General features: G+C 39.3%; 1 protein-coding gene across 1 annotated transcript in view; it reads right to left on the bottom strand.

Moving 5' to 3' along the window:
* VEGFD (vascular endothelial growth factor D) overlaps nucleotides 1-7,368 on the bottom strand; it is a 31,741-nt gene extending 24,373 nt beyond the window's left edge. Inside the window, exon 1 of the mRNA XM_026087150.1 lies at nucleotides 6,823-7,368. Coding sequence (XP_025942935.1) covers nucleotides 6,823-6,912 — 90 coding nt within the window. The 5' untranslated portion in view covers nucleotides 6,913-7,368. The remainder of the gene's footprint in view (nucleotides 1-6,822) is intronic.
* Between the last annotated feature and the right edge of the window lie 7,603 nt (nucleotides 7,369-14,971).

The raw sequence follows: 14,971 nt of genomic DNA on the forward strand, positions 1-14,971 counted from the left end.
TGTGACATATGATACAGTAACATGATACAACCTTTTTGCAATTTAACGCAACTCAAATATCATTCCTTCCCCAGTTGCATGCAAATAGTGACTGCACTGTGGTCAGGGACAATGAATTCTCAAAACTAACGCAGTATGCTTCAGATCAGAAAGCATGGTTCAGACAAAGCCACCCTGATAACAAGGATGGCAGTCACTCCTTTCTAAATCCATGTAGTGCCCACACTAGATAGCCAAATGCCATTCGCTTAACTGTGTGTGTCGTGCTGTTTACTCAGTATCATTCGGGTGAAATGTAAGGACTCTAGATGGCGTTGCACCACTAGCTGAATGGTCAGAAACTTTAAGTCACATTTGGGGGGAAATAAAATAAATATGCAGATGTCTTTCAGGAAGCTGAATCTTCTTCATGTGAGCAAACTAAAACAGCCTGCTCAGTTATTCTGCTATTCACTGATACAGAAATTCATCTATAACTATTTCACATGGATGTGAAGAAAGGACAAATTCTGCTTGGTATTCCCATGGGCAAATGGGGTCTCTGCAGTTGTCATGAGCACACAAGGCATTTTGCCCCAGCTCCCCAACTCCCAAGAAAAATTATAAGATTTGCAAAACAGCTGAGGAGGTAGGTAGAGAAGGGGAGCAGTCAGAGAGGTAGATCAGAATCCACATTACTGTGGATATTGTCAAGGGGCTGGCGAAGACTGGGAGGAATAAGGGTTTCCTTAGGAAAGGCATCATATAAGTAAGGTATCATAAGTTTGTTGCCTTGCAGCAAAATAGCTCAAGCCATTTTTCCCCACAGGCAGACCTGAATAGTACAGTTAGTTTGGGACTACATCTCAAAGTCAAAGTCCAGAACCTGTTCAAATTGAGAACATCAAGAAACAACAATAGTCAATTCTGTAACTGGACTCACTTGCTCAGTGAGGAAGCTCTAAAAGAAACACAGATCCCAGTCATTTAGTGATAATCATAAAAAACTGCTGTAGAAGGGTTTTAATGAGAATAAGTAAGTTATCTCCTGGAACAACCCTATCTTATCTATTTTTCTCAAATGGATACCAATAGGGTGTCCAGAGGCAACAAGACACAAGTGAACGTTACTCAGATCTAGTGTAAAGTGGGGACAGTAGTCACCAAGAACAAAACTTGTGGACAATAGGGCAGGGGTCTCACAAGGCAGAGTTTGCACCAGTTTTGTCCGTTTTCAAACAGACTATTTCCCTTCCAGCTCTGTTTGCCTCTTGTGGGAGCCTACATCAGTACCACCACATCAGTGGCTAGATATGAGGCAAATCCCTGTAGGGGGAAAGCACAAGCAGGCTGTGGAAAACAGCCCTCAAACAAGCAACACTCGCTGAGCCTGAGCTGATTGCTTGTTTTGATTGCCTTGCGATCACAAATCAAAAGAAAGTTGTTCCACTGCCCTCTAAATCTGCCTTCTGGCCTCGCCTTGGTTTTACAGAGCTCCAGATGTGAGCCACGATTGATGTCGAAGTTTAATTAGTGCTGTCTTCATTTCAAGCAGCTGACTGACAGAACGGACTTCTGAAATGCTGTGTGTGATTAATCTAAACAGCTTGATGTATTATTCAGACATTAGGATCCTTACTGAGATGGAGTGGACTGGGATGGCAGCTGGGAGGGATTTTTTGCTAATACTCACGAGCGAGAGCTGCTCTCACTAACGTAGCAGTGTGTTAGTAGTTTCCTTTCCAAACTGATAAGAGCCAAGGATGGATGCCATGTGGCATGGTAACAATACAGAACTGTTCTCTTATCCTTCATTGTAGCTTCTCAAGTCAGAAGCAGATAAAAGTCAGAACAAATTGGCTTTCTTCACAACCTCCCCGATAGCTTCCCACCCCTGAAGGAAAAGCACAATCATTTCTGCAGGAGTGCTGTAAGTACATTTTCACACGTTTTTGGCTCATCATGCCTATCAGAGATTGTAATCACAGAGAATCAACAGCAGCAGTCACAAAGCCGAGATAATAAAGCACTTTTGAAAACCACAATTCCATAATATTTCTTTCAAAGAGTTTGCTAACTTTGAAAGGAAGTTGGATGTAAGGATCAAAAATCTAGTTTAAAGAGAGAAATTGTTTCCAACAGTCTTCAAAGTTGCTTTATCTAGCTGTTGTGCAGTTGACTGTACTTCTCAGAGTTGTCTTTGAGTAAGAGAAGCTATGAGATAGAAGATTTGTTAGAATCTCTTTTCTAGAAACTGAGAAAAATTTACAACTGGATATTAGACTGTTGTGTAGATTTGACTATCTATCTGAACAACAGTATCAGTGGTAATTAAAGAAACAAAAACTTCCTTTCAGCTGTGCTAAAACTTGCCCAGGTTCCTTCCCTTAAGTCTGTTTTGATTGTACAGACAGACTGCAAATGGCTCTTGGACAGAAGAGATGCAAAGAGCTTTCTGATTCCTTGTGCTCACAACATGATGGTTCGCCAACATTTCCACCCTGTCATAAGGGCAAGGCATTCTCCACTCACRTGCTGCAGGGACTGAAGATTATGGGGAAGTGCTGTTTCATACCCACCATCAGCAAAGCAGGCCAGTGGACAGGTATTACATACCACCTGAGCTTGTAAAGTATCTTCTCTTTCTATCCAGCTTTCAGTAGCAATATGAAATTATTGGATCTAAGAAAACCTGTTCRAGCAAAAATGGCCACTCAAGGCTGTATCAGTGCATGGTGCAGAGGTAAAAAGTTGGTTTAGCTGTGAAAAAGGAGTGCATACAACAGAGAGCAGCCATGTATATCTCCAGCAAGGAGGAATATCTAACCCCCCCCTCTTCTTGCCAGGAAGTAGAGTTCTAGTTGAGACCTATTAGCCATAGGATTCTCTCCAATGAAAGGAATGAGAGCTCATCACAGGGAGAGACCCTTGCAAAAAAACTCTGAAAGCTGTGAGTCTGTTATAAATTGGGCATTACCAATTGTCCCTTTCTCCTACCTTCCCCCCTAACACTTTATTACTAATATAAAGGGCAGGATAGGGCAGGGAGGGTTGAGACTCAAATTCTCAAAGATCAGGACCTTGCAGCCTCATTAGAGAGGCAGTTTTATTGTTGGAAGACAGAAGCAACTCTGACAGCTTTTCTTGGCAAAATCGACTCGGCTCTGATGAATATAGGACATAGCTCTTTGCATCTAATTTTAAAATTCTGGAAAAAGTAGCCTATGTCTGTCATTGCTTTAGGAGAGGAAAAATGTGTGGGGGAGAGACAGGAAAAGAGACAGTGAAGTTTGCGGTTCTGTAGCTGAAGGATTCCAAAACATGAGACCATCAGGGCACAATTTCAAGAGGGAATTTTTTAAGCATTTCCTGAAGAAAAAATTAATATTCAGTCTTCAGAAAACTCATGTGGAAATCTAATTTTTCACTGAAGAATCAGTATGTCAGACTGGCATCCTGAATCAAATAACTGGAGTGTGAAAAAGAGGGATTACTGCCAACCTTGACATGATTTTAGTTAGAGTCATGTCTGATACCTGCATGATTGCGTGGTCCCAAACTGAGGTTGCCTACCACTTCCCATCATAAGGCTCTGGTTCCAGTTGCTTAGAACATTGCCAGGCTTTAGATGTTCAGGCTGAAACTTTCCATGAAATATTTGCCTCAAGATTTTTTTTTTTTCCAGCCAAAATGGTTTGACCATAGATGAGGATAAAGCTCTTTCTTTGTGTAAAACATTTTCTGCCAATCTCTTATTTGTAAATGTCTAACATTCTCTTGTCGTGCATCACAAATTTGAAGTTTCGACATTTGAAGAGGCTTTGTTGGCAAAGATATCTCTATTGCTGTATCTGTAAAAATCTACCCTAATGTAGCAATGTAATAACTTCTGAGAACAACAGGAACTCAGAGATGCTCCGTAGCGACTTTCTGGAGTTTACCAGCTAAATTCTCTTTAGATTGTGCCTGTATAGATCACACTCCAGCCTGGAGCTGAGCAGGATGTGGCTGCAGGTCAGCACAGGCCCAGCCCATGGAGCTGAAAGCTCCTTTCCTCTCCCTCAGGCTGCTGGGCTTGGGCAATATGGAAAAGGAAGTCATCAGATTTGAATGTGGAAGGGGAAGAAGATAAACACTGATGGAAAAAGGTAAGACCTAGCCCAGAAGCCTGAGAGTATTGGAGGAGACTACAATTAGAAAGTGGGGTTAGGGAAAAGGAAAGCCAAGAAGACCTGAACCCAAAGGAAAAACAGGGAGCTAGGGATGGAAGCAGAGGATGGGGAGTGGGGATAAGCAGATCAGAGCTGGAAAGCAAAAAGGACTGTTWGGGCACCAAGACTGGCACTGAGAAACTTCTGGGAGAGACTGACCTCCTGAGGGCTTGCGAGAGAGGCAGTATATCCCAGCCTACGAGTGAGTAAGTGGGAAGGAGGAAGGCGCAAAGAGCACCCAAGGAACCCAAGCAGAAAAGCTGTGACTATAAGCCAGTGGGACAGGCAACACAGGTCAGGGAGCCGGTAAAGCTGAAGTGGGAAGAGATCACTTAGGGAAACAGGAGGGAAGAATTGGGACTGGAGGGCAGGGAATGACTGGGATTATTGCAGAACTGGGAAAAAAGAGATGCCAGCACCCACAAGAGGATGGTGTTTCTGTTGGGTTAGGGAAAGTTAACCATAACTTAGATTACAGCAGCTTGTAAGTAAGATTTTTAACCTTCACCATATTATTTAGGATATTTGTGGAAGGGGGATAAATAAGTATTTAATTCCCCCCAAAACTCTATCAAGTGTTATCACACTGAYACCACCTGAGTCATCAACAGGTTTAAAACTTCAGGTCTACTGTGTAGAGTTTAGTTACTTGAACTAATATAACAACTGATAGAGACAGCAAGTTGCTTCTGTGTGACTCCTTCTTGTGTCTCATTAATTGTGTATTGCCTACATCCTGACTTCGTGGCTTTTATTCTGGCAATATTGCCATTGATCTTAAAAAGCTTTAAAAGATTAAGATATGAAAAGTGAATACAATGCATTGTTTCTGTGTTCTGCAACTAAAATTGAGGCACATCAGTAAGAATGGGTGTAGCCCTGTGTACCATTAAACACTGTAACATGAAGGATTTTTTGTGGGATATATGTGTGCACACAAAAACCCATGGGTCATAAATGCCAAAACAATCCAGAAATCTAACATACTAAATAAAACATCAAAACAAAAGTMACCAGCAACTCAGCCAAGAATCTCTGTCCATACAGAAAGAATCTGAGCAAGCAGAGAAAATGACTTTTTGTTTTGGTAATCACCAACCAATGCATGTGAAACACAGCCCTTTATAGTGTGAACTACACTATTCCTTCGTGATAGTCTTGGAAATAAATGGTGATTTATTATATTGCAAGAATACCCTATGGCTAGACTGTGGTTGCTTGATATCAGTAGCTAACTTGAAATTAAAACAATTAAAGCTGTGCATCTGTTGGACAGACAATGCTATCACAGTGAATAAACTATAAACTATGCATAACAACTAGGTGCAGCAGCAGAAAGAGCTCTTGCATTTATTCTAGGCAAAGTGGATATGGTTTCAAAATTCAGTTAAAGACACTAACTAGAGGTTTACTAATATGCTGAATAAACTTGTGTCCTATGTGAAAACAGAATTATCATCATATCCAGTTACACAATGGTTAGTATTCTCTATTAGAAATTGCTTTCTGGTTTAAATAAAGTGATTCTTTCATGTAAGAAGCCAGTGATTTGTCATGCAGTGTATGAAGGTACTGTATGTACAGACTGATTACACTGGTCTTAATGCCTTCAAAGAACTGGTTACTGAAGTTGCAAGTTAAAAGCTCTTGAATGGCGAGCAGGCAAAGGGGTTAGTCATCAGTCACTCTGAAGCACACATCGCTCACCACTAACTTCTTGTGCTGGCAACAGGAATCTGTAATTAAGCACATAACTTAGCATTTCTTTTCTAAAACAGAGGTCAGCATGCAATGCATTTCACAGACAAGTGTGTGGTCATACTTTGCAAGCAGGAGGTTTTCTGAAGTGAAAACAAAAGTATTAACTTGTTTTGCTCTACTGGTGAAAAACAAATAATTTGTTCTGGACCACACACCGAATTAATCATGTTTTGGACACACTGCACGCTGAGAATCTTCTTCCACTTTTTGTTCTGATTTTTAGAAATGATGGTCCTGGATGTTCTCACGTTGTCTCAGAAAGTCAGATCTGAAAAATCCTACTCTCAAGGTGAGGCTTCACCCCAAATTTTGCTGTGTGTCTTCCATTCAGAAGAGAGGTTAATTCCCAGGCAGTGTGCTCTATTATTACTAGTACCTGCTTAATTTAGAGTATTGGGTAATACTTCCTAATAAAACAAAAGAAGACATAATTCTGATTTCTAGCAACAAGTGAACAACTGATGAACAAGTGTTTATAGAAGAAAAAATTCAATATTAGGATATTAATTCCTGAAACCATACATTCCTGAAATAAAGGAGTTCATTTAACAAGTATTTGAAATGTTCTGACTTGCATTTTTATTTAGATTTTGTTTTTTTATTTTGGATAACTGATATTAAAAGTTTATTTAGGAAGAAAGTATACAATAATAAGTAGCAAAAAGAAAATATTAAACCCTGAGTACAGATTAAACTTTATTAAAGATTCTCTTTCCTCTATGACTGCTAAACTTCTGTGGAACTAAACAACCACACACACACAAAAAGAAAAAAAAAAAAACAGCAAAAAGACCACCACCTTGCACATTAAATTTACATACTTCTGGCAATTTGGATTATTCACAGTGATAGTGAAGAAAAGATCACCTACCTTCACAGATCCATTCTCATAATCAGATCCTTGCAGCAGATGTAGAAAAGACACCATGAAAATATTCACAGTTGCCCACGGTTTGTACATTCTGATGTTTAAGATCCACAGGTTACTACACAGTCGTTGTCATACAGCTGGAAGTGTCTGTTTTGAAATGCATTTCTCTATCACCAATTCAAAAAAGAAAGCTTCCAGAATTTCTATTATAAACTCACAAAGAATTCCAGCGTATGTGAGTAAGTATCTTGCTCTTTACTGTTCAAARCAATTATAAATTCATCTAGTGATTTCTAATTCATCTAGTCATTTCTTAGAGTAGCTTTTAGATATACTTGAAAGAAAATCATGATAAGGGTTTAAATAGATATATATCTGTATGCAATCTCACAAGTAATCAGGTATGGATTCCAGTTAATAAAGTTGATATATCTTCCATCAGGACACAAAGAGGTATTCAAAATCCATCTGTGGTCCAGAAAATTTAAAAGATCTCTCTATTTTGTGCTCCGTGTTACAGCAGCCTTTTAAGATAGTAGTGTAATGGCCAATGTTTTGAGCTAGAGAGCTGTAATCCAACTCTGTATTAAAACTTTTTTCACAGCCTTCATGGAAGCTTGCAGAAGCATGTGTCTTAAATCTGATACAGACTCTGGCAGTAACACAGTCAAATTTTGGCTCTAATCCCGTTTTCTCCCTACCAATAGCATAGCAGTTTTTAAACTAACTGATGCAATCTATACTCCCATTATTTTAAAGAAGATTACCTGAAACATGAAACTTCAGCACACGTTCTTACACAGCACACACATTTTAAGTTACTTCTTAAAAAAAGAGAGGGAGAGAAAGGAAAAGAGAAAGAAGGAGAAAGATCATTTTCTTTACTGCCTTCTATCTTCTGTGGCATGGGGTTTTCTGGATAGATTTTACAAAGGAAAGTTAAAAACTATCCTTAACACCAAAAAGGATTTTGTTTTTAATCAAAACTCCTGAAGCTACAGATATGAAAAGAATAAATCTGTTTTCATCACAGCAAAATAGAATTATTTCTGCACCAAAATAGAAAGACCTGGATGCATTTTCTCTGTGCGTTTCCACAGTTTAAAACCAAAATGGAGATATAACATTTTCAATTATAACATAGACAAAGGCTTTGCTAATTATGCACGTTTAATATATATTGCTGTCCTGATACAATATATCACATTCATGATCGACTCTTGCATGACTTAGGGTTTGCAAAATCAGAAACTATAGTTGTTAACATAAAACAGTCAGCCACATACCTAATAATTTCAGATCACTTGTTTCCTACCTTCAATTTCCAAGCAGTAGCTCTCTTAGTTACATTTCCGTAACTATCATTAGCTTGCATAATTTCTTCTATAGTATTCCTCACAAATGGACATCAGAGAGAAAATTATTTGAATCCAGTCATTCCAGCTGTTGTCATTTAACTGAGCCATCATGTTTTAAAAGCATATGATGTATGTAACTATATTATTTGTTAGCATAGTCTTTTGCCACCTGTTTTCTGGAAGCAATCTATTCCCCCTTTTTTCTAGCTGGTGGCTTCCTTTCCCACCCACCCTGCTCCAGTTTGTACAAGGACAGCAGGAATTTCACCTCTCTGAGTTGGGTGTGCAATAGCTCCTCTTTTCCGTGTACTTGCCTCTCTCAGTCACACCTTCCCCGTAGCCATGCTGCCTGTGGTATCCATATGGTTTCACAGGTCCCACAGCTACAAAGGGCATTCTGTGACAATTACTGTAGTTTCCCATTAAATTACATGGACTATTTATTTAACCATTTTAAATTAACATATTATCTAATGCTTATGTATGGTCACCTTAACCTTATTTAATTTCTCCACTTTCCTTCCGATATGGATATCCATGTCCTTGCAGGAACTGAAACCCTGCTGAACTAAACAAATACTCCTTAGCCTTGCATGTACTGCTTCAGCATAAAGGATCAAACGAAAAATAACCATTTTACAATGGTCCCAGGACTGCATGATAATAATAATTTTCTACTGACCTGAAGTTAACTTGCAGAGTATCTGCCCAATAAATGACATCAAAATCTCTCATTTATGAGAATCATTAGTTGAAACACAGACTCAGATTTACAAAACAGGCAAGAAGTGATACCCTCATGCCCTGCAGTCCGGTGACTCGGAAACTTACTTATACAGGTCTTCCCCAGCACAGTTCAGGGCTGAGCTGCCCTGCTCCCCTGGGAGAGTTGACATGAAAGTCCACCTTTTCTTCAGCCAGAACAGGCACCCGGAGAAAAGGCTTCCTGTGGCTATAGACCAGTCTGCTTCTGTCCCTCTCACAAGCATCACTATTCCACTTCATAAGTTGGGAGAAGCAAGGAAAAAAAACATACATCACAGAGGTTTTTAAACACCAGCTATGGAATTTCTCCCTTCAGCCCAGTAAGTGTTTAACTAGTTGTACTAAGCAAAACAGCTTCAGGGGCAGAGTGAAAAGCACCTGTGGTGGTGCATTCTACAGATCAGTAACGAAGGCACATTTCTGAGAATAGGAGTATAGCTCAGGTCTTTGCTCTAAATCAAGAAGGAAAGCAATTCAGACCCAAGGGCTGTCATATCCTCAACATCAAGATGATGGGGGTGATGACCTTTTTGCCCTCGCGGAATCTGCAAAATGTACTTAAGGCACTCTTAGCAATCTAGCACTAGAAAAGCAAGGCTGTTTGTTTTGGAAATATTGGGGAGAAATTCCTCATCAAGGTTTTGTTTGTTTTTTAGTTCATCACTACTATTTACTGACTTCAACCCCAAATCACAAATACATTTGGAAAGACCAAACCTACAACTTTCTGGAAGCAAACTAGTCATCAGAAAAATCCACCCACCTCTACTTCAATGGGCTTTTTGGCAGGAATACTGAACTGAACCTCTGGCACTGAATCAAATCCATTTACAAGAGCAAGTTAAATGCTGTAGACAAAAGAGAAAAAATATTTAGTCTTTCCCTTAGGGCTCAAACAGAAAGGCTAGCAAAGAAGGAAAAAAACTCTTGTTGACTGCAGTGGACTTTAAATCTAGCCCAAAGCTGTTAATGAAAGCAAACGCAAAATAAGAGGAATCAATTGACAGGACAGCACAGCAACTGTGATGACGGACTTTCAGGAAACAGCTCACTTTCACAGTCTGCACCACCGTCCCCATCCCTTTCCTTACCCCTCCTGTCTCTCCCCTCTTATTCAGGATATGAATAGGTGTTCTCTCCAGCAACATCTCAGCCCAGATCCTCACACAGCTTCCTTACCATTTTTCCTGTCTACTGCTGCACTGAGAACAATTTAAATACTTTAAGGATGAAGCTGAAAACTCAGGAGTATGTTGAGATTATACTACAGGCTGCCTACAACAGCAGCAGAACAGACTTGTTGCCCAACCAGATGCCTTCTAGGACTATGTCCTATGTTTTCATTCCATATCTGAACACAAATGAACAATATTTGCATTCTAGTTTCTTGTTTTATCTCAGTTTGCTGTTGCAGAGCACCTACTCAGTTCTGTGCATGGCTGATTTGTAACTTTTTTAAATCTAGTACTGTAAAAAAAGACATTTAATATTTATGTGACTATTTACATGACTACTTTTGTAGACACGACTCTGTGAACATCTGCAAGGCTAAGGTACTGTTAAATTAACAGAGCGCTTATAATTTTATGTCACCTTTGAGTGAGTAGCTGATAGATTAATATTGCAGGAACCGGTCAGTACATTAAAAAATTTGGTTTAATTAAGTCTATCTCAAATATTGATCAACGTACTCATACACTGTTTTTGTGATGGAGAAGAACATATAAAAGTCCCAGAAGTTGGTAGATACCGCTATGAATAGATTAATCACATTTACTTAATTCTTTCCACTAATTTGTAAGACAGAACATGCGGACCAAGTACAGCTTGTTTACTAGAATTGCTTACCATGTTGTACTGCGGGTTCTTTAATTGGGCTTCCCAGCAAATAAGAGAAAAAAGGTTTGCCCTGATGAATGGAATGCAAAAAATAACACCATATTTAGCTTGTATGTTTCTTGCATGCACAGACACACACAAAGAACAGAAGAATTTCTTGACAATAGTGAATAAATCATATTTTTCAAGCTGAAGTTCCTTCAGATAAGATAATCGGGTCCTCTGGTTATCTGAAAATAACTTATACCCAAGGATAGAGCTATAATAGTGACCAGTGTCACTATTTGCCAGATAAAACTAAAAGGGAAACACTGCAAACAAAAACCATCTTAATTTGGAGACATGTAACAAAACACAAAGAGAAGATACATCAGACCTTTACCACAAGCGCAAGCCATAAATCAGTAGGACTACTCAGATCATGGAAGGTTCATGAGGATATGTCCTAAATTAACTTCAATTAAACTGATTAATCTCAGATTGCAAAATTAAAATTAGAGATCAACAAAGGCAATTAATTGACTTTACTCTCAATTAATATATTTCCTCACCTAATTTGCATTTGAGAACTCTATGTAAATTTAAGCATGGAGCAATATTCAGGAAACTAACATAATTCCAAACTAAGGTCATTAAGTAAGTATCTATAAGATGATTCTGTGAGGGGATTTGTACATTCCCTCTAAATAATCCACACATAGAAGAATTTTTGTTTTCTTGAAAATTACATGGAAAAAGAAAAATTGTGTCAATTATCTCAAATATTGCAAACAAGGATCTAATTTAGACTTAATAGGATACTTATGACACAGCAATTACATGGCAATTCGAGGTTAATCATTTAGCACACACACACATAATTATTAACTTAAAAAATATTTTTCAAGTAAAGCAATATTTATTATAGCTACTGGAACCAGAAATTTCTGTCAAACAGCAGAATGTTTGAAACCCCATTAAGTGCTGAGCTGGACTGATTATTAATAAAATTACCTTATAAAAATATGCCAAATCTAACAGTCAGTTTCTGCTGAGTCTGTGCTAGTGGAGTGACCGGAGCTCTGGGGAATTAAGAACCAGCCAGCTCCAGAATCAGTCCCTGGCCAGACAGCCCCTTCACCTCATAAGGTTACACTTAAGCTACCCTTAAATTAGATAGCCAGCTACATTGCCAACTTGCTGCAGCAACTTTAGAGCTCAGTGCAGGCTGAAAAACCTGCCTGAGAAGTGGGCCAAATAACTGGGTGTTGTGTCTCTGCTGTGCTCCAGGCTGTGGTGGCTAAACTGCTATCAATATCCAATCTAGCTAGATTAAAGCTCACTAGGGAATGTCTACACAAGCTACAAACACACCCTTGGCTGAAGGGCAGACATACTCTTAGCTTTAAAAAATATGAACCACATTACACATCAGTTCAATTCTCAGTCACGCCACACTGAGGCACAGCTCAGAGCAGGACACTGTTGCTAATTGTATGCAGCAGGAGGAGAGCTGTCAAGAAAAGGCAGATAAAAATCACAAACATTTTTGGTTGAACTTTTGAGTGATGAACACACGTTTGAACTGCTCTGTCTTTGAAAGACTCTACTCCAACCTCATGGAGAGCACAGCTGCTTTATTACTCTTTTCTAGTTCATATTTGTAATTCCTAATGCCGGGAGAAATGGAAATCTATTGAGGAGATGGTTGCTGTGCTGAAGGACAGCTTCAGCATCCCAGAGCTAGGCTAAGTATGAAGAAATTGGTGTTTCATAACAGGGCTTCCTGTGTTGCTGTGTGTGTATAACTCAACTTTTAAGGGACGTAATCCCCATGGCCCCTAATCAAGAAAGCAACACCTATCTCTAGATTTCTGCTAACCAACAAATCTACAACAATGGGAGCTCTGTATCTGCTTGTCTTCACATCCATCTGTGTTTACATCATTGTTAATGAGGCCACAACTGGAAAGATAATCAAACTTTAATTACAGAGGCCTGTAATGGCTTTCACAACCCTTTATTTTGCTTGTCACTTTTATAAGTCCTCACTTTCTTCCAACAAAGAAATGAGGCAAGCTAAACAGCAAAAGATAAAAGACTTCGCAAGTTTTTGGAGAGGAATGGCAGAAAGACAAAAAAGAGAAAGACAAACAGACAGACAGAAAAGAAAGAAAGAAAGGAAAGAAGGGAGGGAGGAAGGAGAAAGACAGACACACACACCATGGAACAAATGCTGTCCTTGACACCTATTGTAACAAGGGCCTTGTCTCCAGCTCGACTCCAAAATACTGGTTGCTGTTAAAGAACTAAGTATGTCAGAGGATCACCACCTGTTCAAGTGGGATGTCTGAAACAGCACGAACACAGCCATGAAGGAAGCAGATACCAAGAGTATGGCTTCAAAATCAAGAGTTCAATGCCTGCATTTAATCTGGCACTTTGTAACCCATTACTGTATAATAAGCAAGGGAGGCATAGCTGTGAAGCACAGTGAGTATCCAGACTGAAGAATTCTGAATGGATTGACAGCAAAACAGATGAACTCCTGGATGTTTTTCAAGGAGGAAATGATAACAATAGGTCCTCATTTGCTTAAGTATACACAGCACTGTTGTTAAATTATCCTGGGACTTAAGAGTATGTGCAGCTTGCACCAACTTGTGTACCTGAATAGACATTTATTGTATCACATCAAACTTATAATTTCTCAAGAGAAAAATGTGGCTGCAGATGACATAAATATCCTTAACTGTGATAAAGTCTTGAGCAAGTTAAAGAACCTTGTCTGTTCCTCCTGTACACCAGGAGCACTTCTGCACTCTGGCTGCTAAGGACAAGGTAGGGCCAGTTGGCAATTACTCTTCAGTCAGAACAAAATGTTAGGTATTTCCGTAGCAAACAGCAACAACACAGCTTGGAGTCTGATGTGCTTTTAACATTTCCATTTGCTTATCCAGTGCTGTAGAGTCCTATAGCAATATAACTCAAGTGGCTGTGGGGCAGACAGTGGCAGCAGAGAAGCTATAGGACATTAGGGAGATCTGACATGTCATTCTTGTGACTACAGTAGCATCATAAGACATCCATTAGACAAAAAGATACTCATGTAATCTAGGGACTGTTGCATTTTCAGAGGTCAAAATGACAAAATCAAATTACAGGCCTTGTCAGTGAAAACTGAATTCATGCAGGGATATTTTCTGAAGTCATCCTTACCACAAGAACATCCTCAAACACTCCTGGAGAGCCTCACCCAAATCATCAAAACACTTCTTCAAAGCAGGTAGGCTTTGAAATAGAAGTGGAAGATATAAGATTCAAGATTTCATCTTTGCATTTTAGACATCAGCCTAGATTTCACCAACATAAGCAAGCAGTCAGTAGGATTGTAAGCTTGACTTAATCCATCACAGCAGGACCACAGAAGAAAACCCAGTCTCTCAACTGATCATATTTACCTAAAACGTAAATTTGCCTTTTTTTTTTTTTTTTTTTTTTTTTTGCCATTTTAATCGTATCTAGCCTAGTCAAAAATGTCTTTAGTTAAAAGTAATGCAGAATACCTCAAGTTCATCTGCCTGGCCAAGTTCCAGGGCTCACGCATTTCTTGCTTTCTAATTCTAACATCCTGCCGGGGAGATGAGGCCTTGGTATAAACAAACAGCCATCTAGGAACACTTTATATGGCCCAGTCCCAAACTCTTGACCCAGTGCATATGGGTAAAGTATACTGTGACAATATCCTGCTTCCCGAAGCCATTGAGGAGCTCCTTGAGAAGTATTTACAGGGGCCAAGCCAGAAGCACAAGATAGCTTAAAGCTGCCTGTATTCACCTTCCTGTCTCTTCCTGTCATCATCAAAAGCACTGAAGCTTTTTCCAGGACCTTTCAGCATTAAAAATTCAGTTGAATAATTGGCTTCACCCAGCATTTCTCCAGAACTGAGACACCACTCTCAATGCAGTCGTTTTCACATGGAAAGGCAACTAATAGATGAGAGAGAACCTGCAGAGATAAAGAAGCAAAGGAGTTCAGAGAGAGCAAATTTTGATACAACTCCTAAACAACTGAAACCATGTTGTGGTAGGTATGAGAGCAAGAGGCTGACAATAAAAAGGTGCATTTATACGTCTGTTTTTTAAAAGTGATTTCCTCACTGCTCCTTCTGTAACACCCTGAAGCAGCATCTGTGGAGCAATATATGC

Source organism: Apteryx rowi, unplaced genomic scaffold (assembly GCF_003343035.1).
Source record: "Apteryx rowi isolate R43461 unplaced genomic scaffold, aptRow1 scaffold_706, whole genome shotgun sequence".
Lineage (NCBI taxonomy): Eukaryota > Metazoa > Chordata > Aves > Apterygiformes > Apterygidae > Apteryx > Apteryx rowi.